Here is a 26,911-nt window from a genome sequence, read left to right on the forward strand (position 1 = left end):
TTAGATTTCAATAAGCTCATCATTTTATTTCGCGTTTGGGAACTGGAAGTTTTTTTTTTACCACGGCGATATACATCAGCGGGGATTAGTGGGGGTGTTAGAGAGTTAGCCCAGGGAGACCAGAAGCTATCCATAGCCCTGGTTCCCTAAAGGGCTTGCCCTCTGTGGGGCTCGAACCCAAGACCTTCCACAAAGGAGAGACAATGACTGACCAACTGCATTAAGCAGTGGTTGTCGGGAACTGGAAGTTTACAAGAAAAAAACAAAAAAGTGACGTTAAAAACTGGGTCCAAACGCAGCCACACACATTGACCCATTGACCCACCCAATAGTTTGTACTTCGTACCAATCTTTGTTCGTCGAAGTCCTCGAACCATCTTTCAACGGGTCCAAACCACTTCGACAAGTAAAGAGTTACTGACCTTGTTTCGTTTTCATCTCATTTTTTTCTTTACACATTTTTTAATACATTTTTCTCTCTATCTCTCTTCACTCATTACCATTTATTATATCAAAAATAACTTTAAAAAATGAGAACCAAACAAGGTCACTATAACATGTACCACACTCATTACATTGCCTTCTTAAAAAATAAGTACTTAAAACCCGTTTTGAAATGGGGCCTGGGGCTTTTTAATCATGTGTTCGAACCAGCTTATGCGAAACTCAACTAATTCCAAAACAGTTACAAATTCATTTAAAATTCAAGATCCGAACTCAAGGGTTTTTACTCTAATCGACACATCCTTGAAAAGAAGTCATGAATTCAACTCCTTTTGAAAGCACTACTTTCATTATTCTAACGATACCGAATTTCGCGAATTTAAAAAAAAAGAAAGAACATCCTTGAAAAAAGTCATTGCGAAATTGCTACTACAATAGCCCATCATTATTCTGAGAGAAAGCAAATTAACAGGCTCCCAAGTTGCACTCAAAATGTGTCCCCTACATTCCAAGCACCAGTTTACATACAAATCTTTCCAGAGATTCAAAATAATTACAACAAAATCATCATCAAAACTAAAAAGAAAAAAAGGAAATTTTAATTTCCTACCATAACCAAACAAAGTACACACAAACATTATTGTTACATAAATACATATTACACTGCAGAATATATACACAAGACAAAAGGTGGCATACAAAGCTAACTAGCTCTCCTCAACAACTCCAAGATAGATTCAGCATCCCTGATATCCTCACTATCTTGTGACTCTTCATTCCCTTGGGAGAAATCGACGCCCGTATAAGTCCGAATACCAGGGCCGTGTCCATTACAATCTCTCTCTCTCCCCTGCTGCGCTCGTCTCACTTCCTTCTGATGCTCAGTAAGTTCACTTTTCTTCCTTTTCAAACCCAAACACCCCTTCTTACCAATATCCTCCACTAACTCCACTCTTTTCGAGCTCCTATGTTTGGTTGCAGTGCTTACCCAATATCGCGGTGGAGCATCGATTCTAGAATGGCACGGAATTCTTCTCTTGAAAAGATTGATTTTTCCGTGTCTGTATAGCTTGTCCAAGACCGGTATTAGGCTCTGAGGGTAATCTAGCTTCTCAGTGGCATATGTGGAATTCCAAAACGTGATTGTTGGATTGGAAATGGAGAGATTGGGGTGATCGAGTGTTTGCTCGAGGAGAGGTGCTTGGAGTTTAAGGAAGGAGGAATCGAAGGTTAATGGTGGACGACTCTTTTGCAAACGGTTGAGGATTTCGGTCCACAGTAGTTGAAGTTGATGATTGGTGTCCTCGTATGGTTCTTCTGGAGTTGTCATCCACTGAAGCAGTGGAGTTGATATTTTCTGAAAAAACAGACAAGAAAAAAGAAAAGAAAAGGGTTAGTGTCCGGTACAACTACATAGAAATTTGGAAAGAACTGCAAGACAGACTGGTTATATCGTTGATAATACCAAAAGCAGAACCAAAAAGGATCAAAATAATTATCAGCTTATTCAAGTTTTTTAGGTCATATAAGTAGAAGCAGAAGTTGTGACAAACAAGCTGGCATGCACAAGATGCCAACAAGGGAATGAAGAAAGTAAAACAAGCTACTACAAACACCTCCTATAAGCAACTACATTTATTGCCAGCAACGGCAGCCGTATTTTATCAGGTTCATAAATTTTGTTGCATTTAATAATCCTGGCAACGAAAAAAGTTACAAATGAGAGATAAGAACCTGGATAAAGGAAAGAATATCCTCCTTCATGTGAAGCTGGCCAACGAAGTGCACCAACATTGAGAAAACCCTGCACATCTCATATTGAATAAGATATGAAGACATTTAGGACAATAATGCAAGAGCTGAAAAGAAGAGCACTTTTCTAACTTACCGTGGGATTAGAGGAGGAATAGCAGGTGGAGGGTTTGTTTCTGCCAGCATTCGTGCCAGTGTCATGAATCTACAAAATCCGCATCAAATATGGGTTAACAATCAAGAGTGAGGAATTGTGGCATAGCGCGAAAACTCCAATCATCTTCATTTAGTTTCCTTTACATGAGATCTATCGCGCTAAAAAAAGGACCAAAAATCATAATCACGTCAGTAACAATGGGCTAGGCAAAATTTCAGAGAAAAACAAAGATATGTGGAATCAAATTCCTACTATGTAGTTTTTCATCATCACCAATCCTTCCCTGAGAAGGTTAAGCAAGACTGTTAGGGCATGAAAAAAAATAAATCTAACAGAAAACTCATCTATAAGCTTGAGAATACAAAAGGCACCTGGCCTCGTGAACATACAGCTAGCTTATGGTTTAACAGAATGATTCCCATATGGCCAAGGGTTCAAACTTCAAACACTACATGCATATTCAGTGTAATACAGTGAGGCAAAAGTTATGTAAGCACCCCACAATGACAACTTTGGCATGGTGGTTCAATTTTCAACAAGCAATGTTGCACTCACCTAGCGGTTAAACGCAAAAGATTATCGACGACACTGGATTGCTTATAGTCACCATCATCTGTGTCTATGCTTCCTGTAGATCTTATTGCTGACATCTGACTGTCCTCCAAAACACATATCACAACATTTCCACACAAAAACAGGAGGTCATGATTCTGATGGTTGTTGCTTGGATTAAGCTTGCTGCCACACTCAAGTACCTTCATATATTCATCTAAGCACCCATTTAATGCCAGCGCCAACTCATCGGCAAGAGCATTTGAGGTGGAATTCTCCGAATGGTTGGCACGATTAACACATGCATAAAGTGACTTCCAGACATCAAAAACAAGTTGAAGCTCAAGCTGCCTATGAGATTGAACGGAAACATCAGCTGATTCTTGAATCCCAGTACATTGCTTAATTGTCAATTGCTCCTGACGAACTGAGCATACAGCAAATGGGTAGGACAGTAGCTGGCATAGTGCTAAACAATGAGACATAACAGACCCCAGAGTCAAAAGTGAAATGTCCTTCACTTCATCTACGTACTCTATTAGACCTTTTGATATTGCCACCCATACCTTTAAGTAGTCAAATCCCACATGTTTATACAATAAACCCATAATAGCATGGACAATTTCAGAAGGCTCATATGAGGATAATACAATCTTGACATATCTGCAGGCATCCTGCATTATGAATTCTGCCCCAGGTGCATTGAAAGTTGACTTGAACACCTCACAAAAATAGAGATTCAATAAATAAACAATCGGTGAGACCATATCCATGTACACTTTAAACTGGACTCCAGTTACCTCTCCATGTTTAGTCATATTAGCTGAATTCAAGTGTTCAAAATACTTGAGGTCTAATGCCACCTTGTAAAGAGGGGATCCAAGAATAGAAGGTTCTATCTCTTCAATGACAGCCCCTACAAATTGGAGGGTAGTAAGCCGCAGGTGATTACTGTCAGTGTTCTCTGAAATTATACTTTCGCATATCACCTTTAGCAACTCAAATGTTTTATTCAAACACAACAAAATCTCATCATAATTAATTGATGAATTATTAAATACACATTGGACTCCTTGCATGACAGATCTGAATATCCTCAAGGCAGAATCATGTACCAAACACTTGACTTCTGTGACATCCACCCTTGGCCCTTGATTTATAAGATTTTGAATAATTTTAAAGCAGAAGTCCAACTTATTCAGATCGCAAGGCATCCATTTAATGGGATAATGCTTCCAGGGCCTCTCAGAAGATATTGGAGGTCCAGTAGTAGGGATTTTATCTGAGAGGTGATAATTCACCTGACTATTCAAGTCACCTTCCAATTCTCCACCTTTGGTCAAAATAAAATCATCAAGCAGATCTAAACAGGTAATCCACACCCAGATGCTCTTACTGTCGGGTGTAACTCGAAACACTGCGTCAAAAACAGGCTCCCAAGCAGTTTTTATCATTGAAGGAGAGTTGACAGAGGAATCAAGTGTGTGCAGCAGATAACACCATGTGTTAAGGCAAGATGAGTAAACAGAAACGTCGCATCTACTTGACATGATTCCTATTATGGGCGCCATAACAAGCTTTATGCTCTTGGAAAGTGTTTGTCCTTCTGTTCCACTATCGTTCCCATTGCATGTTCTTCCATGCCGAATAAGAGCATCAATCAAACCTTCCCAGGCAACCTGAAAATTGGAGGCACATACTTCGTTTCGTAAGTACCCAAGATAAGAACTTGTATTAGGGTCATGCTCACAACCAACTGTAAGGGTCATGGTAACAGCCACCTAGTAGGTGGTCATTTAGACGCTTACAAAGACAAGTGAAATTTTCAATACAGATTCCACACTTCTAACATTCTGGATGCATTTTTCTGAACCTGGGTTGTGTCTAGCATTTCTCTTAATGTTATTAAGCATTTCTGAAACACATTTTCTTGAAAAGAAGTTTTGGCCCGGACACAGGGAACTGGTACCATTCAGATACGTAACAAGCCATACACAGTATGCACATATGACGAGCATTAATAAAACTATATTTTCCAACCAATAAACGCCAGGATTAACTTTATCAGTATGGACAGGGTATTGAATATATATGGTCCTAACCTCAGCACAAAATCTGTCACCTAGTTAGTGCGTTTCCTAGCCGAGTATTCCTCCCAATATCTGGTTGTGAATGGGTAAAATGGACAAGGGATGGGATCAAATACATCCCACCCAATAGAAAGGGTTTTCAACAAATCATTTGTGGGCAGGCGAAAACTTCCCCAACAAATGATTCAGTTGGTTCAAATTAACCGATCAGAACAATCGATGTTCAATTACTTAAAAATGCATAACCTATTGGTAACTAAAGGAATACCAGTGAAGCAATTTGGACTTGTGGGTCTGCATCAGGAAATGTCTGCTCAGGAATTTTTAGCATCTCATTGACCAAATGCCTATTCTTCACAGCATAAGACCCTAATAGGCGAATAAACCATCCCCATGCTTGAATAGCTTGAATCTTCAACCCATGGTTAAGCAGCTCCTTCATCCCAGGAAGCAATCTTCCCTTCAAGTCTATGACAATGGCCTGTTCAAGCAACATGAAAGCACCTGTTACAAATTTTACAGCCATGTTGCGTAATATTCAGCTTTGAATCATATTTCTTGAAACTCTACTCAAGGTTACCATCATGCAAAATTCTTCGAGATTAAACAAATTGAGCTACAACTTTTACACATAAAAGTCTGACTAGGCAAGCACCAAGTGAAAAGCTGAACTGTAACAACTTCCAGTAAACATATTTAACGCTTGCATTGTCTTACACATTGCAACAAGAATTATCATAAATGAATGCAACTGCCATTCTGAATTTTCTACACACATTCAATGCCATTCCCAAGTCATGAATAATAGACTTGAGAGAGCGTTCGTGTCAGAACATCGGAAGGGTTAAGGTGACAACCAACACAAAGGGTTGGGAAAACAAAGTAGTTGTATTTTTGGCCTATGATCCACAACATAGGAAGCTATGTGTAACTAATTTGTTCAACAAATATAGTTAACAAAAAAGATATGTACTCTCAAGTAATTAAACTTTCTAGATATCAACACTTTTATCTTAAGCTCATCGTCATTTAGCCACATTTTACTCAGCTCCACTTATCATTTAAAGAAGATCTAGCTTTAGTATATAGTAGGCACTAAGGCTAGTGGTTCAAACACCCAATCAATCAGTTAGACAACTAATAATAGAGATTCAGTGATGTCAAGTAATTCTACTTTCCACTGTCAATGCAAGTTTAAGACACAGCGTATGCCTATAACACATCTAAACTGACAGTTCAGCAACAACACTTAGGGTCTGCATTCAACTTACAAAAGTGCAAGTTGCAGTGTATCACCAAACTTTTTTTGCATAAATAGTTAATTCAAACACTCATTCCTACACCGCACAGAGGGCACAGGCATGCACATTGAGAGAGAGAGAGAGAGAGAGAGAGAGAGAGAGAGAGAGAGAGAGAGAGAGAGAGAGAGAGAGAGAGACCAAAAGAACCCGAGGCGGTGAATATGTACTTCAAAGAAGCATGCTTCAACAACTCAGATTCAAAGAATTACTTTTATTCTGAGCTGCAATATGACACTAATTACGAGGGAAGCCTTAAGGTCAAAGACTCAAAACGAACAAAAGAAAAGGGGTGAAAACATCTATCGATATTCTTCAATTCCTTCTGTAGATCGAATGAGCAATGTTGCACTACATAGGATGATGAGAATAGGTCAGCGCATCTTATAGTCAGGCTATTTTTGTACAATCCAAGGATTCATACATGTTATACCTTAGAAAATGACTACCAGAAACACAGCAAATATAACCAAACCAACCCGAGCCTTGTGTTTGAATCAATTGGGGTCGGCTACATGAATCATGTTTTTTTATTGAGCTCTGTCTAGGGCTACCTCTTCACAGAAAATATAGCTATTCATGTTAGAAACTAACTATAGAGTCTTGGACACAAGGATGACTAACGTAATGAAAGAGCAGATCAATACCAGAGTCTTGAAAGAGCAGATCAATTGTTACTATTTCAGGTGCAGCAATAGAATTAGCATATTATTTGTCATCAGAACTTGCACCTATTCAGTCAAAAATTTGCAAAATGGATGGAAACATGAAGGTAATAGGACATCTCACCTTAGAGAGAGTTAACGACGGAGGACATATTGTAGACCTAATCTTTAGCAAACATCTTTCAGAGATATCTCTCACTCTTTTATCGATGCTAACAGATCTCCTGTAGATTGGAGGAGCCCATATATTTGATGTATCCCTCATCTTCTCAAATAACTGAGCAGCTAACTTCGTGACAGCCTACAATAAAAACAAATATTAAGATAAATCCTTCGAAAGATCGCATCTTTGATGTCACAAACTAGTATGCAAAACGAAATTGGTGGATAGTGGAAAAGGTAATAAGACATTCTTGCTCTCCAATCAATTAATATAATTAGCACTACTAAAAAAAATCACCTGGGTAGCCTCAAAAGTTGTTGACAGGGAGCCAATAGGATTGTCAAGGGCATGAACAATTGCCCTCAGTAGAGAATGGAAGTTTGCAGCCAAATATAATGAAGGAAATTGCTGGACTGATAAACACCACACTCCTAAATTACAAACAGACTGAGAGAAACAAGGTAACCATGTTAGAAAAACCTCCAAATGCTACTCAAACAAAGCTGAGTCTATGACAATTTACCACCAACCATTCAACTTTGTATTAAAAAATTACCTTAATTTTGGTAGTTATAATGACTTTGGTCAATGAATTCACAATGAGATTAGCGTCATCTCCTGCAATGCTCAATAACCACATGTCCAATTTCAGAATCCCCTCTTTCATTTTGGAATGCTGGTAAAGTTAAATGATAAAGCTTCCAATCATAAAGGCAGCTGTACCCATACCACTTATTTCAATCTTTAAGGGCAGATACATTGTTCACATACCCACGCTTTTGAAGCTTTTTTAACATCAAATATCATAAACATGTTCATTTTTCTTTTCAAATAAGAAATGTGTTTCTTTTTTCTTCCGTTTACGTGCCTGTGAGCACACGGGTTTTTCTAAGAAAAAATAATAGGAGGGGCCACCATTGTAACAAGATTTGCCCTTCAAAGCAATTAACAATTACAACTATGAACTGAAAGGACGAAATTTGCATTGGAATAAGTAAAGTTGAACTTAAAACTAAGGGAATTGAGATCGATAGAGCAATTGGATTGTTATATCATCGGGAGCCTTTTCCTATCTTTTATTGATGTTGGTAACCTGTAATGGAAGTAACTGGTCATGCTTTAGCATCCAAGGCAGCATTTTGTATAACTGCCCTCACCTGCCAAAGCAGCCAAACTATCACAGGACATAAAAGCACTGTTCTTGCGCTTCTCACTCGAGAATCGAGATACATACCATAACACCACTCACTTCTCTAGTAATTTCATTGATCCCGGCACTTATTTCTTTGTTTACTCTTTGAATCATCAAAACAGTTTTTGTCTTATTCAAAACTAACCGAGGGGATACCTTTCTAGCCTTATGTATTAGAATGATCATGCATTTACCTCCATTTATCACCTTAGTTTTTAGAAGTATGCTACATGGTGCCATCACAGTCAATGATCCCATTTTGATCTATCAAAATAAAACAGCCTTTTGACTCATATCGACAAAAGGAAGATATAATATGTTGCTGAAGTGTGATCTTTCTCCGAAAAGGAAGTATGCATTTGGGAGACTGGGAGTCCCCATATAACATTCATGCCATGTTTTGTTTCCTTCTCTTTTGAATTAGATGCACTGTCTGTTTTTATTTTCTTCTGCTTTTCTTTCTAAACAAGGAATTCTCGTAGCTGCAATGTTACACTATTTATGACTGGTGAATGCATGTCAATATACACATGCATCAGTGGTGAACTTTTGAATCCAGGGAAACAAAACTACACAATTCATTCAACACAAAAAGCAATTCAAAATCCAAAAGCAATTAAGAAAGAAAAAATTCACCCACTCGAAAATGTGGCTACGAGGGTTGGATGGTAAATCATGAAACCTAAGCACTTCAAAGCCTGTGCAGCACTGAGAATCCAACAAAATCCCGTAAATAATCACACACATGACATCAAATTATTAGTAATTCAAAAAATGAAGCATGCTATATATCACCAATTTTCATCTTCCGACATCAATTTTCTATTCATATAAGCTTTTCCAAAAAAAAGAACCAACTACTAATCCCTCCGGTTGGACTTTATTCCACATCGCTCACTTATTGCCAATTGATTTTAGTTTAGAACCAACCCTTCAAGAAATCTAACACCTCTGCCCCAACTTTTTGGTCGGGGGAGGGGGACCTTCCGTGCTTAATTTTCAAAAAATGTTTACATCATTATGCCCGCAAGTATATACTTTTTTTTATCCAAGAATAGCAAGACCTTTTATAGTGGCATAAAAGTTTGGGACAAATGGAGTGCTACTCAAACAGGTGATAAAAATCCGGTGATATGTATAACATTCCTCATAAGAATCCAAACAACCACCGAAATTGAGGGGCGTGACTCACATTTCTTCATCATCGTCGAAAATGTCGGCGAGGATCAGAGGGAGGAGAGCGAGAGAGGCGTCGGCGAGCGATTGAATCAGGGAAGGGTCCCCCGTGGCTGAACTGGACTGTTCTTGGAGATGTAAGAGGGTGGAGTACGCTACGGGCTTTTGTGATTTGGTGGTAGCGGCTGAGGACAAGAGGGTTTTGATTTCATCGATCTGGTCTGAGAAATTCGCCATTTTTTTTTCCTTCTTCCTCTGGTTAGGGTTTGGAGAAAACCTAATTGTGGAGGGTAATGAGCCGAGGGTAGTGTATCTTTCGCGCCAAAATAGAAGTAGGTAAATTTCATTTGAAGCTCGCATCTTGAGCGCGGGAGCTTTCTCGAAAACGACGTCGGGCATACGCAACAATACTTCGCATCATTAACCTGCTAAGGTGTCAAGCTTAAATATAATGAAAATGAAAAATAATTTTTTGATTTTTTTGCACTGTTTAAAAGATCTCGATAAAATTATCAAATAAGATCCATATTGATATGAAAATTATTTGCATAAATATATAATTTTTAAATTTGAAATTATCTTTCTTTTTCGAAAAATATTTTTTTCAAAAAATTGAAACAGGGCCTAAGTCTTCGGAAAACGCAAAATTGTGATCTCGTTCTTATTTTAGATTATTGATCAATTATTTTTTGTGGGGCCTATTTCTGGTACCTGACGATTGTTTTTTTTTAACATGATTCTATTTTTATCTCTAATTAGTCTTGTAACGCATTGGACCTAAAAGTAAGGTTGCGGAGTGAAAAAAGGAGAAGCAAACAACGGAGTTTCACTCATAGCACCAAAAAGGGACGAATTTTTTGGTTCCGGTTAAATATATCCAACGTGGTACCTGCTCGATACATTCGGATCGTTCAATACATTTTTGGACGGCTCGGATGAAAATATTCTCTCTCCTCCCATCCTAACACTTTCTCTTTCCAAATTTGAACCATCAAACAATACATGCTTCGAACATGCACCCCTACAGGGTACCACCAGGAGATACCCATCGGCACTCAAAAATTTTCACCCCAACACTTTCTCTCTCCTTATTCTCTCCAAATTCGAGCCATCAATAAATCGCTTAGATGCTTCGAACATGCTACAGGGCACCACCATGAGATACCAATCGGCACTGAAATTTTTTCCCCAAAAAGTTCTCTGGGAAAAGGATCTGCAGTGGATTAGGCGCGCCCAACCCATGACACATTTATGAACCCACTCGATCCAACCCAGATCCACACGAGTCCTTTCCCTTCAAAAAAACCCTACCTTGCATTTACGAAGAATTCCCATCGCCCTTCGACGTCGTCGGAGACTCTCCCGGTAAGTCCACTCACACACACACACACTCTCTCTCTCTCTCTCTCTCTAGGTTTATTGCTTGGTTTACTCATTGGCTTTCTATCATTCCAAATGCTTGATAGAATGCCGAAGTGAAATTCTATACTAATTTTGCCAAACTTGATATCGTAATCAAAACTTTTTACAGATTTACCACCAATATAACAACAGATTTTGCCACCGTATTTATATTCGGTGGCTGTACTAGGGACGACTCTGAAATTTATGGGACCTAAAGAGAACTTTTCCAACAGACCCTAGAATCGTTATAGGGAAAAAAAACCCTTCAGAACGAAGTATACGAGAATTTGAGAGCATTAAATACTTAAAATCACTAATCGTTGCGATATTTCAAAAATAATCCTTCAAATATTGTTCTTCTTGTATTTTTTTTTTTTTTTTTTTGCAAATGTACTAATTAAACTTTCTTTATCAAGTTTTTCCACCATAATCTATTCAATCTTTCCTGTGACAAGATTGACCAAAGGTAGATCTTTATCAACTTTAACTTGGAAAATAATCTTTACCCTGAGGCAACGGGAGTAGTCAACGATATTAGGTACGTGTTCCATACATTTGGTAAGCAAGTACCCTTTGCCTTCAAGTAAATGAAGCACATCAATGCGCTTTCTTTAGTTCTTTTGGTGAAACTCATCTCAAGACTTTCAATTCGGAATGCAAATCTCTCCCAAATACTTGAAAGGTTATCTTTTCAAGAAGAATTCTTACAGAATTGCACAATAAGACACCGAATTATCTAAATTGTTGGACCCTTTAACTCCGACGTTACTTAGAATTGGGCCACCAAATTTTTTAACCAGGGCCTCAATTTTATATGGGCGTATACAATTTGGGCCCCAAAAAATTAGTAAAAATTTGGGGCCTAAAGGAGTGGCTTTAAGGGCTTTAGCCCACACCCGGCTCTGGGCTGGTAAAAGACGCGCTCTTCCTGTTACTGTGAGAATGATGGGTTATCATATTGTCAAGTGCTTACTGTTTTATGATTTTAAGAAAGGAAATGTAGTTTATTGATCGTCTAGCTTTGGACATCATCTGGTGTTTGTTTTGCAGGGAGAAGCAAAATGAAAGTTAAGCTCTTACGTATCCATCTTATGTTCATTTCTTCTAATGTGGTGTTATGTATCATTTATCTCCTGTTGTTCCCTGTCTTCTTTCTCGTGGGTGTATAACCCCTATTAGTATTAGTGTTGTTGATAGGAAAACTTATAATGTTCATAACTTGATTCGTTAAGTGACGTATGTAGATGGTTAAGACAATTCAATTATGGACTTCCTTTTGAAAACAAGAAGCCATTTAAAAGTGGCTTCTAAAAGAGTATGGGGTGCAGGAAAGAGCTTCGTTTTGGAGTCAAGAGGCTTCTTGATTTTGTGTAACATTTATATCATTCAGTTGAAAAAATGTATTCGAAGGTACTTGTTTTGTTGTCAATTATGAATACATGTGCAAAATGCTTTGATAGTAAGGAATGTCTTTTTTCATAACCTTTCTATAGCTTTGGTATTTAGTTTTTATGATTGCTTTGTAGTTGTTCTATGGCATGTGTAGTTTGTTGTGTTCAGGAAATCTCAAATCTCTAGTCTAGGCACCGTTTGTTTGTTAATAAGTTGGTTTTAGTCAATCAAAACTTTTTCAATGAAGTATGGCTGCAATACCATTTCATTATCTATTGCTAGCTTCAGTTTTCTCTTAACCTGGTCCTTCCCGAAACACTGTTGGACTTATGGACAGAGTAAGTTCTCTTTAGCTTTTATTGTATTGAAGGGTCTCTTGAACTTCTTATGGTATGGTTTGTGGTAGATTCACCTTTCTTCTATTGTAGGTGGCATGCTGTTGCTTCATGGACTTGGGATGCTCAAGATGAAACATGTGGAATCTGTAGAATGGCCTTTGATGGTTGTTGTCCTGACTGTAAACTCCCTGGGGACAATTGCCCACTAAGTAAGTCACTGCCTTTATTGACAAGACACCCTGCCATCCTTTTCTTTTTTGTGCGTATTTATCAATCCAGTAACTTGGGTCGTCATTCACTAACTCCTCTGATGGGTTTTGATACCTGTGCCTCAAATTTTTGTCAGTTCAAGCGGTACCACATTACTAGATGAAATTTCCACAAAGGAGCTAACCTTCTTCTTGGTTCGGTTGCCTGTTAACATTTTGCAAATAGATTCTTAACCTCCCAAGTCCCAATCCAACACTGAATATTGATCAGTATTGATCAGTGGTGGAGAAATGCATGTTAGATTCAGTATTCCGCTCAGAAGCAGATACATCTTTTCTTATTGCATTGTTGATAGTGGGATCAGCTCTGATGGGATTGGACTTTTGAAATAGTCCATTTGGGTTCGGACATTTGAAATAGTCCAGTTGCGTTCAGAGTTATAATCCCACCAACTTAATCCCCTGTATGGGCCACTATTTTAATCTCATTTGTCTGTGTGTGTTTGTGTGATGATGCGGTGGCCCCCACTCCTTATCCCTCCTTACCGCCCAACCAAGTGAGGTTGGAGCTGAATTGTTCTAAAGATGGGATGCCTAGGACTAGGAATCCTTTCTCGTCCTAATCACTTTAGCAATCAAACATGGCCATACTCGTTTGTTAATTCATCCTATGCCGTTGTAGAAAGTGTGTTTCATCTTCATTGCATCTTATTTTGGGACCATTATTAAATTTCTCGCAGCAATAGTAAAGTTGCATCATATGGGTAAAATGTCAAATAATATGTTTTGTCTTGCAGTCTGGGGTGCGTGCAACCATGCGTTTCATCTTCATTGCATCTTAAAATGGGTGACTTCACAGACACCTCAAGCACATTGCCCTATGTGCCGTAGGGAATGGCAGTTCAAAGGAGATGATCAGACGGATTGAGTTTCTTTTCTCAAGTCTTCTCTCTCTCTCTCTCTCTCTCTCTCTCTCTCTGTGTGTGTTGAATCCTTATTGCTGTTTTCTTTCTTTGGTTCATGTTTGGAAGTGGATTAACCAGCGAGACAACAAGGTCGCCACAGTTACCAAAAACCACAGATAAATGAACTTATTTTTTCTGGAATTTAAAATTTGTGGATTTTTTTTAAATGAACTATTTTTTTTCCTCGATAAAATGGGTATTTTAGAAACCTAACTGATTTATGCTGATTGGTTTGATTCTGGGTTGATTTTGTTCGAGTTAGGGTTTGTTTGAGAGCTGTGCTGAATCGTTCTCTCTCTGGCTCGTTTTCTTAGGGATTATTTGCTGAAGAGGATGAAGAAGAGAACTACTGAATGTGTCTCTCTCTCTGTAATTTTTTCTGGACTGCAGAAATTTCAAATGTGTTTTTTTTTTTTTTTTTGGTAATTACGCATTTTGATTCTTACTAGATCTAGGACTTTACTGGTAGAATGGAATTTTAGCCTAAGGCGACTTTATTACTCCTCTACATCAATATTGTTTCAGTTCTTTTTATTGTAGATTTAAAGGTTCTTTTTTTGTATAAGAACATATAATAATTTATTAACTCGAGTAGTATAATTTCAAATAATATAGAGGGTGAAAAAAACATCATAGTTGAGGATGAAAATACAATTCAAGAAACCCTAGATTGTTCGAGTTGTTTACATTGGTATGTAGTTGACACGGCTTCTGGTGGTAAGTTGAGAATGGTGGTAAGTTGAGAACGAAGCCATAACAATTAAAATTCCAGTACAGATTTCACATGCTATAATACATGTTTACATATTTTGGTACATCTCTTGCTCACATTTCTGCACATTTTTTATGGTTGGGTTTCTATTCTCATCTTTTGTTTCTTCTATTGATATTATTACCTATTCAGGTTGCAAGTTGGGAGAACGATTCATGAGAAGTATGAAATGTGTAATGTTTGATTTCAATACAAGGGACTTATGAGAATTGGTTCTTCCACATGGAACTGTTTGCTACAGTTGAACCATTTGGGTTTTAACCACATTATTGTATGGAGACTTGATTTGTGGGTGTTGTCCGCATCTTTTGGAGGCTGAATCTGTTATGTGTAACCCTTAATCGTGTTTGTAATGTTTCTGCAACCATTTTTTTTTAATGTAGATTTTGTTTAGAATTGTAAGAGCACGGATGGGATCTTTGTTGTATTTGATGTAGATTATGTTTAGAATTTATATCTGTTCCTGTATCGTTCTTCTTTCTTAACATCCCCTATTCTGAATTTGATATTCTTTTCCTAAGTGAATGAGATTTTTTTTTACTACCTGGATGATTGATGGTGTTTCTATTAGTCTAGTGTATCTTCTCTTGCAAAGCAAGTTCAACTATTGAGAGTGAAATGCTCTTTTACGCAGTCTAATATTACAGTAAACAAAAAAGGATACAAGTTTCAATAAGCTCAACTGGTTCTCAAGTTTCAATAAGCTCAAATGGATACAAAAATTCCAATCTTTTCAACAGATTTGCAAACGCACATCCACATTCACAAGTAGTCTTCCTAATTGATTTCTTGTTCTTAAATTTAAGATTTATCAATCCTAACACAAAATCGGCACCAAACTACTACCGGATCCCTTGGGACTAATCTCCCGGGTGGTGTTGTGTACATCAGAACTCCACATACTACTTTAGTCATGACCATCCAATAGTGCCACCAGTTCCAACAGAAAATTGCAAGATCAGTAGAATCAAACGTCCATAGAGCAGCTGCGGGAGCAAACTCTTTCGATCCTGCAAATGGGGCAATAAGCACGCCTGCAATTGAGCTTGGGAAGACGGCACGAGAGAGAACCATAATTGCAACACCTAACAATAGTAGTAGATTACTCTACTAATGCAAATAGATTGCTTGGAAAAGTCTATGAGAGTTCATACATTTATGTACATACGTCATGTACATATGCATTTTGGACCCGTTTTGGGTCCTACAGAAATGAGAGTTCATACATTTTATGTACGTATGCATTTTGGACCCGTTTCGGGTCCTAATTAATGCTGTGTTTGGTTTGTATTTTGAATTTTTTTTTGAAAAATAGTAGGGATAATAAGTAAAAAGAGATAGAGAGAGAAATGTTGAAAATAACAAGAATCTAGAGGGAATTTTTTTTAAAAATGCTCTTTGAAAAGCAAAGAAAACAAGGCATAAATGATCCAATTTGCTCATTTTGTTCAAAATAGTTTGTGTTACAATCTTTGTAAAAAAGTCAACTCAACCCGATATCAAAAATTATATTTATGAAATATCCAACTTTACTTTAGAATTCAGGCCTGGATTCTGTAGCAAAGGTGGATGTTTTATAAAACGTTTTTATCGATATCGAATTGAGTTGATTTTTTACAAAGACCGCAAACAAACTGTTTTGAATAAAATGAGCGTGTCGGATCTTCTTAGTATGACTCGAGACGAGTTCAAAATGCACACGTACGCGGTATATGTACATATATGTACTAGTAGCGAATGTACCCTTTTGTGCGAATCTTACGGCTGCTGAATACATGTGATTTTTTTCTTACATATGTCTAACAAAGACAAGGCAATGATTGGTACGATGTCTGCCCACATCAGACATGTAGATCTGCGTCGGAAAAAGATATTTTTGTTCCACCGCACGCGTGTCCCGTCACGGCTAACTATTCTCTGTACCACCGTGAATTCCGGCCAAAAGATTCCACTTTAACCGCCCACGTGTCTTTGCTTTTACTACTATTTTTCTAAAATAAAAAAAAAAAGATTTTGTTAACCCACTTTTTTCTGACGACAGTCTCCTTTGTGTCATTTTTAGTGAGTGATTTATGTTGTGAGAAAATAAAAACAGCGTTGTAGAGAAGAGAAGGGAAAGTGGTAAAATCACTTCCCAAAAAAACTATGGGTACACAACTTTAGTCACATATAATTCTTCAAAATGTCTCGTGTTTTCGATCTTAATTTTTGCACTATACTTGCGCTTTCAATTTTTGCCCTCACGCAAATTTTATTAGGTTAGAATGTAATTTAAAAACGCTTTTATGCTCGCATTTGTAGTCCTGCTAACGCGCACCATGTACATGACTTACCCCCTCTATCTCATTTTGTTTGTTCGCTTTTTGACTTCTTTCATTATCCCAAATTGTCTGTCTAATTTTAAAAGACCAAAGAAGAAACCTTATAAAAATATCATTTTATACTTTTTATCTTTATTGAATTGATGTGACAAGTGCACTTTTGAATTGAATGGCATTAGTGAAAATTTTTAGTTTTCAAAGTGTAATGATTGTGTCTTTTCAGTAAGTTGAATTTTTTAAATTAGACAAACAAACCGGAATTGAGAGAGTATGGAGTAGGAACTTAACTTCCCGGATTCCTCTCGGGCTACCCGAACTGGAAAAAAAAATAGTCGACCGCATGTACCCATTTCATCTTTCATCTTATCTATCTTTCTCATCAATCTTCTCTCTTCCCTATATCTCTCTCAAAGTTTCAAACAAAAAACTCGAAGGCTCAACATTAGGGGATTTAAATGGACCGAAATTCTGGCTTCGTCGGCGGTGTCTCATTATATACGTATTTTCCTGAAACTTCTTTAGTAATGGACGAAATAGAAGGAAAATCGTAAAATTTAAACTTTTTAAGAGCCTAAAACGGATTTTTTTAATAACTTTCTCTCTCTATAAACAACACCCAAGGCTACAGCTCTCAGGTTTCAGCTGGGGGAGGGGCGCCCCCCCCCCCCCCCCCTCTCTCTTCCTCCATTCTCTCTTTCCTTTCTATTTACTGAATAAGTTCCCAATCATGTCCGCCGCTCCCGCTCTCTCTACCTCCGGCGATCTCTATTTCCTGCTCCGGAGAGCTCTTTTTCCTACTCCGGCATTTGTGTCTCAAGTATTTGAGGCCTCTTTCTCCGGTGATATGCTCCGATGATCCTGTATTTCGTCGCCAATCACCCATGCAATCTATTTTTTCCCCTCTTCTCCAGTCGCTCGGCCCCCCGTTTCTTTTTTCCCCTTCCCTATCCGAGTGACTGCTCTCTCTCTCTCAACCGATCGGGTTTCTCTCCTCTTTCTCATCCGATCGGCCTGTTCTTCTTTCCTTCGATTGGATCGAACTTCCCACCCCTTTTCTCCCCGTCCCACATCCGATCCAATCATAGGGTGTGCTTGCATGTGGTTTGATTGGCATTTACATGTGGTGTTGTTTGGAGCTTGGTGCTGTCTGACCGGAGCTTGGTTATGCTGGAGTCCTTGTGGTCTGTTTGTTGCGACGCTGTGGATGTAGGGGTGTTGTTGTTGGGGTTATTGCTGGGGTCTTCGGCTCTCTGATCTGTGTCAGTCGCTATTATGTATAGGCGCGATCCGGCCAGCGGTTTGGTCATCCTTGGCTACGGAGTGTTATAGTGGCTTGCTCGTGGCAGTGACAGACGGTTGCGGTTGGGTTGTTTTTTTTATTTTTTATTTTTCTATCGTTTATGTATTTTTTTGTTCATGCATTCACATTGTACTCTGTTCCTTAAGCCTCAAGGCCTTCGCATGTCGCCAACGCCCTCTATCTTAGGCGATAACACAATTGTGTGTTGTATTATGTTTGTTAAAACTATATTGTACTCTTTCTTTATATATATATATATATATGATGTTCTTTTTTTATGCCAAAAAAAGACATAAAACGGCAGCACGGCACTGCAAGTGACCTTACCAATTCTGATGTGAAAGTTGTTTTGACAACTTTCAAATGTGGAGGAAGACAGGGAGATGGTGGGTAGGTAATGGCTTTCGGATTATATGGTGAAAATTTGAGGGCAATTTGGTAGAATGCTCAATCAGTACGTAACAGCCCAAGATCAAGACAAATTCAGCTGGCGTGAAAGGTACATAAAACTAGACTAATAAACACGAGATGCATCTCCCTGTAAAGCGGTGCGGAGCGGCCGGATTGGATGCTCATCTCAATAATTAATGGCTCGGATTTTAACCGAGGAATGGACTTTATGCGATTTGTATACGCTCAGATTCGATCTGAGCCATCTGTGCCGAGTTGACCGGCCGAATATCGGCCGCTCTGCACCCGCTCGACAGGGAGCTGCTCGGTAGGATTCACGGGTTCGAAATTATTAGGTTTCTTTCAGGCTTCTGTCTTCTAGCGAATTATCAAGATACATTACGAAACAGATCCGTATTAATTTAAGCAAAGTCGAGTGGTCAAAATTAAATACCATTTCTTTTTTCTCTTAAAATCAAATACTACCATTTGGCAACTTTTTGTATTTTGACTTTTCCCTGCTTATTTTTTTTCCCTACGAAATCATTTCTAATTTTCGGATCAAAATTGCGTCATAATCCGATTCACGTAGATGATTTCGAATAGAATTAATCACACACAACGATATTCCCATAATTTAGGGAATTAAACACCTCATGATTACTAGCTTTAGGTGCATTGCTCAATCATTTCTTCACACAACTATACTCCCATAATTTAGGGAATTAAACACCTCAGTGGGATCCACGAAAAACTCCACGTACGCAACAAATCAATCATTCTTGTGGGTCTTTGTCTAATTACAACTCATTTGTTTCTGCTAATAAGCAAAAAGTTGCGAACCACGACTTTTTTGGTCTTGATTTAATTTTAAAAAAAATTTGGCGACTTTTTGGGTTTTTTGGACATTTTTTAAAAGGAAAATTCTAAAATCAACCAAATAATAGTAAGAGTGTGAATGTATATTAAAGGGTGTAAAAGTACATAGAAATACGTATTTTTCTTGTCTTCTAGTGTGTTTATCGTTAGCCCAGTGGGCTGACAATAGCAAGACCTTTTTTAAAATACTTGTGTAAAAGTCGTAATTTTTTTTCTTTTCTAATTTCTCTCTCATCGAGACAAATGCATAATACATAAATATTTGGCGCAAAAATACCACGTTTTTTTTTTTTTTTGTACAAGGACAATCAAAAAATCGTGGTCCACAACAGGAGGCGGAGCAATATTGGGGCCCGAGGGGGCCTCGGCTCCCCGAGCTTCCGAGTTTTAAATTTTTTGATTTGTATATACTTGATTTTCAAGATTATTGATAATTATTCATGTATAGTTACTTATAATCATAATAATTTTGGTTCGATTTGATAAAAAAAACCTGTTTATTTTACATTCTTGTTGCTCAATTTCTTTCATAAATAAAAAATAAGTACGCGACAGTTGAAGTAGCTTAAATAAAAAAACAAAATGATTGATATACTTTAATTGCATAGAATAAAAAATGTAACGTATTGAAAAGCAATATGTATACGTCTCGATAAAAAAATATATGTCTATTAAGCTAGTCTCGCGGTCAAAATCATGACTTCGCCACCCGTACACGATTATTGCTTTGTGAAAAACGCCCCGTAACTGTGATTCGTGTTGAGTCAGGTTGACCAATTTTTTTCTTTCCCAATCACCGACGTTGAAAATTATTCAGGTACATCAGATCAGACTCCGCTGGAGCCACGTGTTATGATCCCAGGCGCTTTCGATGAAAACGAGATACGCTTACGTGGAAACAGGTAATCTCATTCAATGATTGAACCCTATCCCAATCAAAAAACGTGGCGGATTAATCTATCCTCTGTTGCTTACGTGTCCGTGGATAAAACCCACAATAACAAAGAAAATTCTCAACACTCAATAAAATTCTTAATTTTTTTGAGTTTCTCCTCCTTTATCATCTTCTGCATTTTTTTGGATTAGTATTATCCGAGTAAAAGGTCACAGCATTATCCTTTCTAGTGCAAGAAAACAAATTAACGAGGATAGTAATATTGCGAATTTTGTTAAATAAATACAAAATAAAAAACGCGGATATAAATAAGAGAAATGAAAAAAAAATCACTGCTCGAAATTAAGATGCGTTTAGAGTCCTTAAAAAAGTGTGGAATGATGCATCGCATGATATAGGTAAAAAATGTGATCACCCACATGTAACTATTGAAGGTTCTAGCTAGGACTGCTTGTTATAAAATGTCATTGGAACATAAATAAATAAGTAGCTGAGTTCGGCCGAAAAGGACCTTGCCGAAGCGACATTGTCACAGGTTCTTTGTCAGAGAATACAGGTTTTTGTTCGGAGCAATTCCTTTTCGTTCTCTTAAATTTAAGCTAGATTACATTTAAGTCAGTCAAAATCCAAAACTCGATCCCAAAAATACTTAAAACTCAGTTTTCCAAAAATTATCCATTTTAAATTCCTGAAATTTTTTTGAAATTTCAAAAGCTATTGATTTATATTTTATTGACAAAAATACCCGTTACTCCTATTCTTTAAAATATACGTATAAATTTTTTCAATAAACAATTTATTGGGCCACGTTCTGCTAATGTTCATATCCTTTAAATATTTATTTTCCATTTTATGAAAATATCATTCATTCACAATACATTACTTTTATTTTAAAAATATAAATATTTAATTCAGTTAGTGAAACCGTCACCCTATCAAAAATCAAGTATTTTTTTTGTCAACTAAGTGGCGGATGACCCGGATCCGAAGTGGCAATCTAATCTTCCTTAAGGCTATGAAACTATACGACCAAATCAAACGCAGCACGTTTCAGGACCGTCGGATTCCGCAATTAGATTAAGGAATTATTTAACATTTCTTTAGCAGAAGAGTCAGAAGACAAGAAGATCTCTAGACTCAGAAGAAACCCAGGGCCAGGGAGATTTAGCCATGGTGGTGGTGCATCTATCAATCTACAGTCCCTCCCCATTCCCCTCCCCCACTATAAATCCCCCCTCTCTCCTCTCTCTCTCCACACAAAATCGCCTCAAAACCCCACCACCTCCACCTTCCCCTTTCCCTTCAATTTCCTGTTTCAAGGTACCCATCTCTCTCTCTCTCTCTCTCTCTATATATATATATATATATATATATATATATATATATATATATATATCCCACAAATCTTCTGATACATAAACTACATTGTACTATATGGTTTAGCCATTCATTTTGTTTGATAACTCAGGTGTCGGGCTAGTCTATGCACACCTCGAGTAATTAATAATTCGGGTGTCAGGCTAGTTTATAGATACCTCTAGTAATTTCGGAAGACAAATCCCACTGGTAGTTTAGCAATTCATTGTCTATGTGTTTTTGTGTGTTTTGCAGAGAGGTGAATTCGGATCAGTTTCCACACCAGAAAGAAGAGACAGAAAGCCAGAGAGAGAAAAAGCACCGATGACGATAACGCCGGCGGTTCGGATATCTGACCGGAAGCTGGTCGTGAAGGACCGGACGATCCTGACGGACGTGCCGGACAACGTGATCGCCACGTCCGGCTCGACTTCCGGCCCGGTGGAGGGGGTCTTCCTCGGGGCGGTCTTCGACGGGAAGAGCAGCCGCCACGTGGTTCCCCTCGGGGACCTGCGCGACGCCCGGTTCCTGGCGTGCTTCCGGTTCAAGCTATGGTGGATGGCTCAGAAAATGGGGGATCAGGGGCGCGACATTCCGCTGGAGACCCAGTTCTTGCTGGTCGAGACCAAAGGCGGGTCCCACCTCGAGTCCGATCAGATCGTCTACACCGTTTTCCTGCCGCTGATCGAAGGACCGTTCCGTGCTTGTCTCCAGGTAGGGCTGTTAAACGAACTGCGCTGCCGTCTGAGTTTGTATTGGTTTTTAAAAGCTTGTTCAAGATTGATTTTGTTACATAAATACACTAAACTTGAACATATTTTTATTCGGCTTATTATGTACTCAATCTTGAAATAACGACATTAATTTTGGCGCTACATTTTTTGAGCACAAAAATTAATTTCTTAAGCACAATGATTATACTCAAAATATTTTGGATTTCCAAAAAATACCCTCACTGTTTGGACAATTAATGAAAGTGCATATTTCTCAATACACGATTTTTGAAAAAGTGAAAGGGTGTTAAGGAAATTTTTCCTAGTCTAACTTCTAGTTGAACAAATAATTTGCGTTAAGATAAGTCAAAAAATAGACACATAAATTGGGACAGAGGGAGTATAAAAAAATTCAGACTCTTTGATATATGCTCGTGTTTGGCTTGATTAATGTTCGTTTGAAATCGTCTTGTTTCAAAACCAAGTTAGACTTGAACATATTTTTTTTGAAGCTCGTTAAATTATCAAATTAAACTTTATCAACTTTTTTCTTTTTTCTCGTTTGACACGTTTTTCACGCGTTTCTCCAGGGAAACTGGAGAGACCAGCTGGAGCTATGTCTGGAGAGCGGGGACTCGGAAACGACGTCGGACGAGTTCACTCGTTCCGTGTACATAAGCGCAGGGACGGATCCGTTCAAGACGATCACCGATTCAATCGCGGCCGTTAAATCCCACCTCAAGACGTTCCGTCAACGTCACGAGAAGAAACTGCCCGGGATCGTTGACTATTTCGGATGGTGCACGTGGGACGCGTTTTACCAGGAAGTTACCCAGGAAGGGGTGGAATCCGGCCTCGGCAGTCTCGCCGCGGGCGGGGCTCCACCGAAGTTCGTCATCATCGACGACGGCTGGCAGTCCGTGGGCCTGGACCAGGAAAACAAATCCGGGCCGACGGACCTGCAGCAGCCGTCGTTGCTGAGACTGACCGGGATCAGAGAGAACCAGAAGTTTCAAGACAAGGAGGATCCGACGGCGGGGATCAAGAACATCGTGAGCATCGCCAAGGAGAAGCACGGGCTGAAGTACGTGTACGTGTGGCACGCGATCACCGGGTACTGGGGCGGCGTCCGGACGGGGGTGAAGGAGATGGAGCAATACGGGTCGTCGATGAGGTACCCGGCGGTGTCGAAAGGAGTGGCGGAGAACGAGCCCACATGGAAGACCGATGCGATAGCGGTGCAGGGATTGGGGCTGGTGGACCCCAGGAAAGTGTACAGGTTTTACAGTGAGCTGCACAGTTATCTGGCGGGTGCGGGCATAGACGGGGTTAAGGTGGACGCGCAGTGCATCTTGGAGACGCTCGGGGCGGGTTTGGGGGGTCGGGTTGAGTTGACCCGGATGTACCATCAGGCCCTTGATGCTTCGGTTAGCAGGAATTTCCCGGATAATGGGTGCATTGCTTGCATGAGCCATAATACTGATGCGCTTTACTGGTACATTTCCTACTTCTGATTCTTATGTATTTTTTCCCCAAAGTTATTAAAAAATCGTGAAATACAACAGTTATTTATAACGCCCTTATACATGATGTGAGCTCCGTTATAAATAGCGGTTGCATTGAATTATTTTTTCCCCCCCAAAGTTACTAGTTTAGTTACTTTAGTAGTGGGTAAGGAGTTCGATATCGCTTCAATCAACTTCGATCTGAGACTTCTTTCATTAGCACCAAGGCCCATCCATCAAAGAAAAAAAAGCTAGGAACACAGATTTAAGGCCGGCTTGTTTTTTTTTTTTTTGTTTTTTAATCTGTACGGTGTAATTCTCTTGTTTTCCCTATTTCTTAATGTTTTCTCCATTCGAATATCCGTAGATATTCAATATCATGTGATGCGTAATCATTGCACAAGTCTAAAATGACATATTCTTTATGACACGTCATATACAATACACAAACATATACTATAAGATGGTACAAGTACAACAATGTCCAAATGATAGTGATTTTCCACAATATTTTTTTTTTACATAAATGTAGATTTGTTGCAAATGATAGTGATTTTTTTGCATATGAGAGAGGAGTATTACTGATACTGTACATCCAATGTAAAAATCAATTATACCTACCTAAATTTGATCACCATAGGGTAACATTTTGGGGGCCACTGAGTATAATTACTCCATAGTTGCTGAACATTTTTGTTTTTCTGTTCTTTTTTAAGGTCTCATGTGTGGAAAATGTTGTCATATGACTCATATTTTTCATTTGGTTCAATGGAATGACATGTTATCATATCCTACATTAATTTCCACATATTTTGGAGCCCCTTGTATGATAGTATCACAGTACTCCACAAGAAATTGGAGTTTTTCTGATGTGGTGTTGTCTACTGAATGCTGTGATACAGCTCTAAACAAACGGCTGTGGTGAGGGCATCGGACGATTTCTACCCCCGTGATCCGGTCTCACACACGATACACATAGCTGCGGTTGCATACAATAGTGTCTTCCTTGGAGAATTCATGCTGCCTGATTGGGACATGTTCCACTCCCTTCATCCAGCAGCCGAATATCATGCATCAGCCCGTGCCATCAGCGGTGGGCCTGTTTATGTTAGGTAAGAATTTCTTTTATCGACGTATAGTCAAAATGAATCGAAAAAGTATTGTCGATAGAAATATGAAAAAGTTAGTTACCAATGCAAATACACCGAAAAGAAGTAAACAAGTTAGGCGAGCCCGAAAGAGTATACCAAGTGGTGACAATAGGCTAATGGTTTTTACTTCACGTGGACAGTGATGCACCTGGGAAGCACAACTTTGATCTCCTGAAGAAGCTTGTTTTACCTGATGGGTCAATCCTCAGAGCCCGGTTACCTGGCCGGCCCACCCAAGATTGCCTGTTCTCTGACCCGGCCCGTGACGGTGTTAGGTAAGGATTTCAACTTTTTCTTACTCCAACTAATCATCATATCAGTTTTGGTAACCAATTGGACATCTGGATGTAATTAGTAAATACATAGAAATTGGAAAGAGACATTTTTATCCAGCTTGATCTTTCTCAGCTAGTCCAAGCTCACCAAACTTGGACACATTTCCAAAAATATGACTCAGTAGTCACATACAACTTTCTCACTTGGAATAGGGAATATGATTTCATTTGGTCAATGGAAAAATCCTTGTTCGGGACCGGAAACTCGTATTTTCATCCATCTTCCAGTCTTATGATGTGTACAAAAACTCTGTTTCAAATTTTCAAGTCCTTGCCATGGTATAAGAAGTTCCAAAATTGATGAAAAGTTTGTTTCTAGCAAGGTAATGTTCTCACCAAAATCAATTTGGTTTCAGCTTACTGAAGATATGGAACATGAACAAGTACACTGGAGTGCTTGGGGTCTACAACTGCCAAGGTGCAGCCTGGAACACCACTGAAAGAAAGAACACATTCCACCAAACGGGGTCCGAAGCTATAACCGGCTTCATTAGGGCCCGGGACGTCCACCTCATTGGTGATGTGGCCGTAGACCCTGACTGGAATGGTGACTGCGCCGTGTACTGGCACCGAGACAGTACTCTTATCACTCTTCCTTACAATGTCGCGATGCCTATTTCTCTCAAGGTCCTCCAGCACGAAACCTTTACAGTTACACCCATAAAGGTCTTGGCACCGGGGTTCAATTTTGCACCCTTGGGGCTCATTGACATGTTCAATGCCGGTGGAGCGATTGAAGGACTTAAATATGAAGTCAAGGGCGGTGCACAATTGTCTGAACTGGAAGATGGGTATGAAGGGGAAGGAAATGGACTATTTGGAGAGAGGATTGAGAACTTGAGCGCAGAAGCGGTTGCCATAGTTCGGATGGAGGTTAAGGGATGTGGCCGGTTTGGTGCTTACTCATCGGCTAAGCCAAGAAAGTGCACCGTGGGCTCAACCGCGGTTGAGTTTGATTACGATTCGGTTTCTGGTTTGATTAGTTTGAACTTGGATTATGTGCCTGGGGAGGATCAGAAGTTTCACATTGTTGTGGTTGAGTTATGAATTGATTGTAGTTTAGGTCAGATGGAAGATATTGGAGAGGGAATGTTCAGGGGATTATTGCCTTTTTGATAGATTTCACCATTCCCTAATATTTACTCCCGACTTCCATGTTCTCTGTGAGAAAGATTGGAAGGGGAAATTACTAATTTAAATAAAATGTTGCTTTCCATTTGTAAACCATGTTCCCCCCCCCCCCCCCCCCCCCCCCCCCCCCCCCCCTTCCTCTTTATGGATCAAAGTCCTCTCCTATTAGAGAAAAACTTGTTTCCGACTGTGCTGTAAACAAGTGTACTTACACTTGTTTACAGCACTCAATCGTGACCGTCCAAAAGTATTCTGGACGGTTCGGATTTTAATGAAACTTTTTAGGAGAAGAGTTAATTGTGACCGATTGTAATTGAAAACGAATCTCAGCCATTGATTGTGCGAATAGACGGCTGAGATTGGTTG

At 39.0% G+C, this 26,911-nt stretch overlaps 3 protein-coding genes across 6 annotated transcripts; 2 read left to right on the plus strand and 1 right to left on the minus strand.

Annotated features, from left to right (window-relative positions):
• Window positions 1–873: 873 nt before the first annotated feature.
• On the minus strand, window positions 874–9,916 carry LOC131300254 (uncharacterized). Of its 2 annotated transcripts, XM_058325985.1 has the most exons (10): window positions 9,506–9,916; window positions 8,954–9,021; window positions 7,678–7,739; window positions 7,419–7,568; window positions 7,083–7,259; window positions 5,264–5,476; window positions 2,909–4,584; window positions 2,333–2,401; window positions 2,179–2,248; window positions 874–1,801 (listed from the first exon to the last, which is right to left on the minus strand). In XM_058325985.1, the coding sequence occupies exons 1-10, from the start codon at window positions 9,886–9,888 to the stop codon at window positions 1,148–1,150; spliced, it is 3,522 nt and encodes a 1,173-aa protein (XP_058181968.1). In that variant the 5' UTR covers window positions 9,889–9,916; the 3' UTR covers window positions 874–1,147. The 2 variants fall into 2 exon arrangements, with proteins under 2 accessions (XP_058181968.1, XP_058181977.1); XM_058325994.1 differs by lacking the exon at window positions 8,954–9,021.
• Window positions 9,917–10,702: 786 nt separating this feature from the next.
• LOC131300264 (anaphase-promoting complex subunit 11) lies at window positions 10,703–15,023 on the plus strand. Of its 3 annotated transcripts, XR_009190906.1 has the most exons (6): window positions 10,704–10,854; window positions 11,944–12,303; window positions 12,714–12,832; window positions 13,630–13,774; window positions 14,112–14,152; window positions 14,702–15,023. XR_009190906.1 is itself a non-coding variant. In XM_058326010.1 (4 exons), the coding sequence occupies exons 2-4, from the start codon at window positions 12,158–12,160 to the stop codon at window positions 13,758–13,760; spliced, it is 396 nt and encodes a 131-aa protein (XP_058181993.1). In that variant the 5' UTR covers window positions 10,703–10,854; window positions 11,944–12,157; the 3' UTR covers window positions 13,761–15,023. The 3 variants fall into 3 exon arrangements, 1 of the variants encoding a protein (XP_058181993.1); XR_009190907.1 differs by having other exon boundaries at window positions 10,732–12,303; XM_058326010.1 differs by having other exon boundaries at window positions 10,703–10,854; window positions 13,630–15,023.
• A 6,452-nt stretch (window positions 15,024–21,475) lies between these two features.
• LOC131300275 (probable galactinol--sucrose galactosyltransferase 6) lies at window positions 21,476–26,638 on the plus strand. The gene is made up of 6 exons (XM_058326027.1): window positions 21,476–21,674; window positions 21,966–22,424; window positions 23,014–23,918; window positions 24,831–25,040; window positions 25,220–25,354; window positions 25,771–26,638. Exons 1-6 carry the CDS (start codon window positions 21,525–21,527, stop codon window positions 26,459–26,461), a joined length of 2,550 nt encoding a protein of 849 aa, XP_058182010.1. The 5' UTR covers window positions 21,476–21,524; the 3' UTR covers window positions 26,462–26,638.
• The last annotated feature ends 273 nt before the right edge of the window (window positions 26,639–26,911 follow it).

This window comes from Rhododendron vialii, chromosome 1a (assembly GCF_030253575.1).
Source record: "Rhododendron vialii isolate Sample 1 chromosome 1a, ASM3025357v1".
NCBI classification, from domain to species: Eukaryota; Viridiplantae; Streptophyta; class Magnoliopsida; order Ericales; family Ericaceae; genus Rhododendron; species Rhododendron vialii.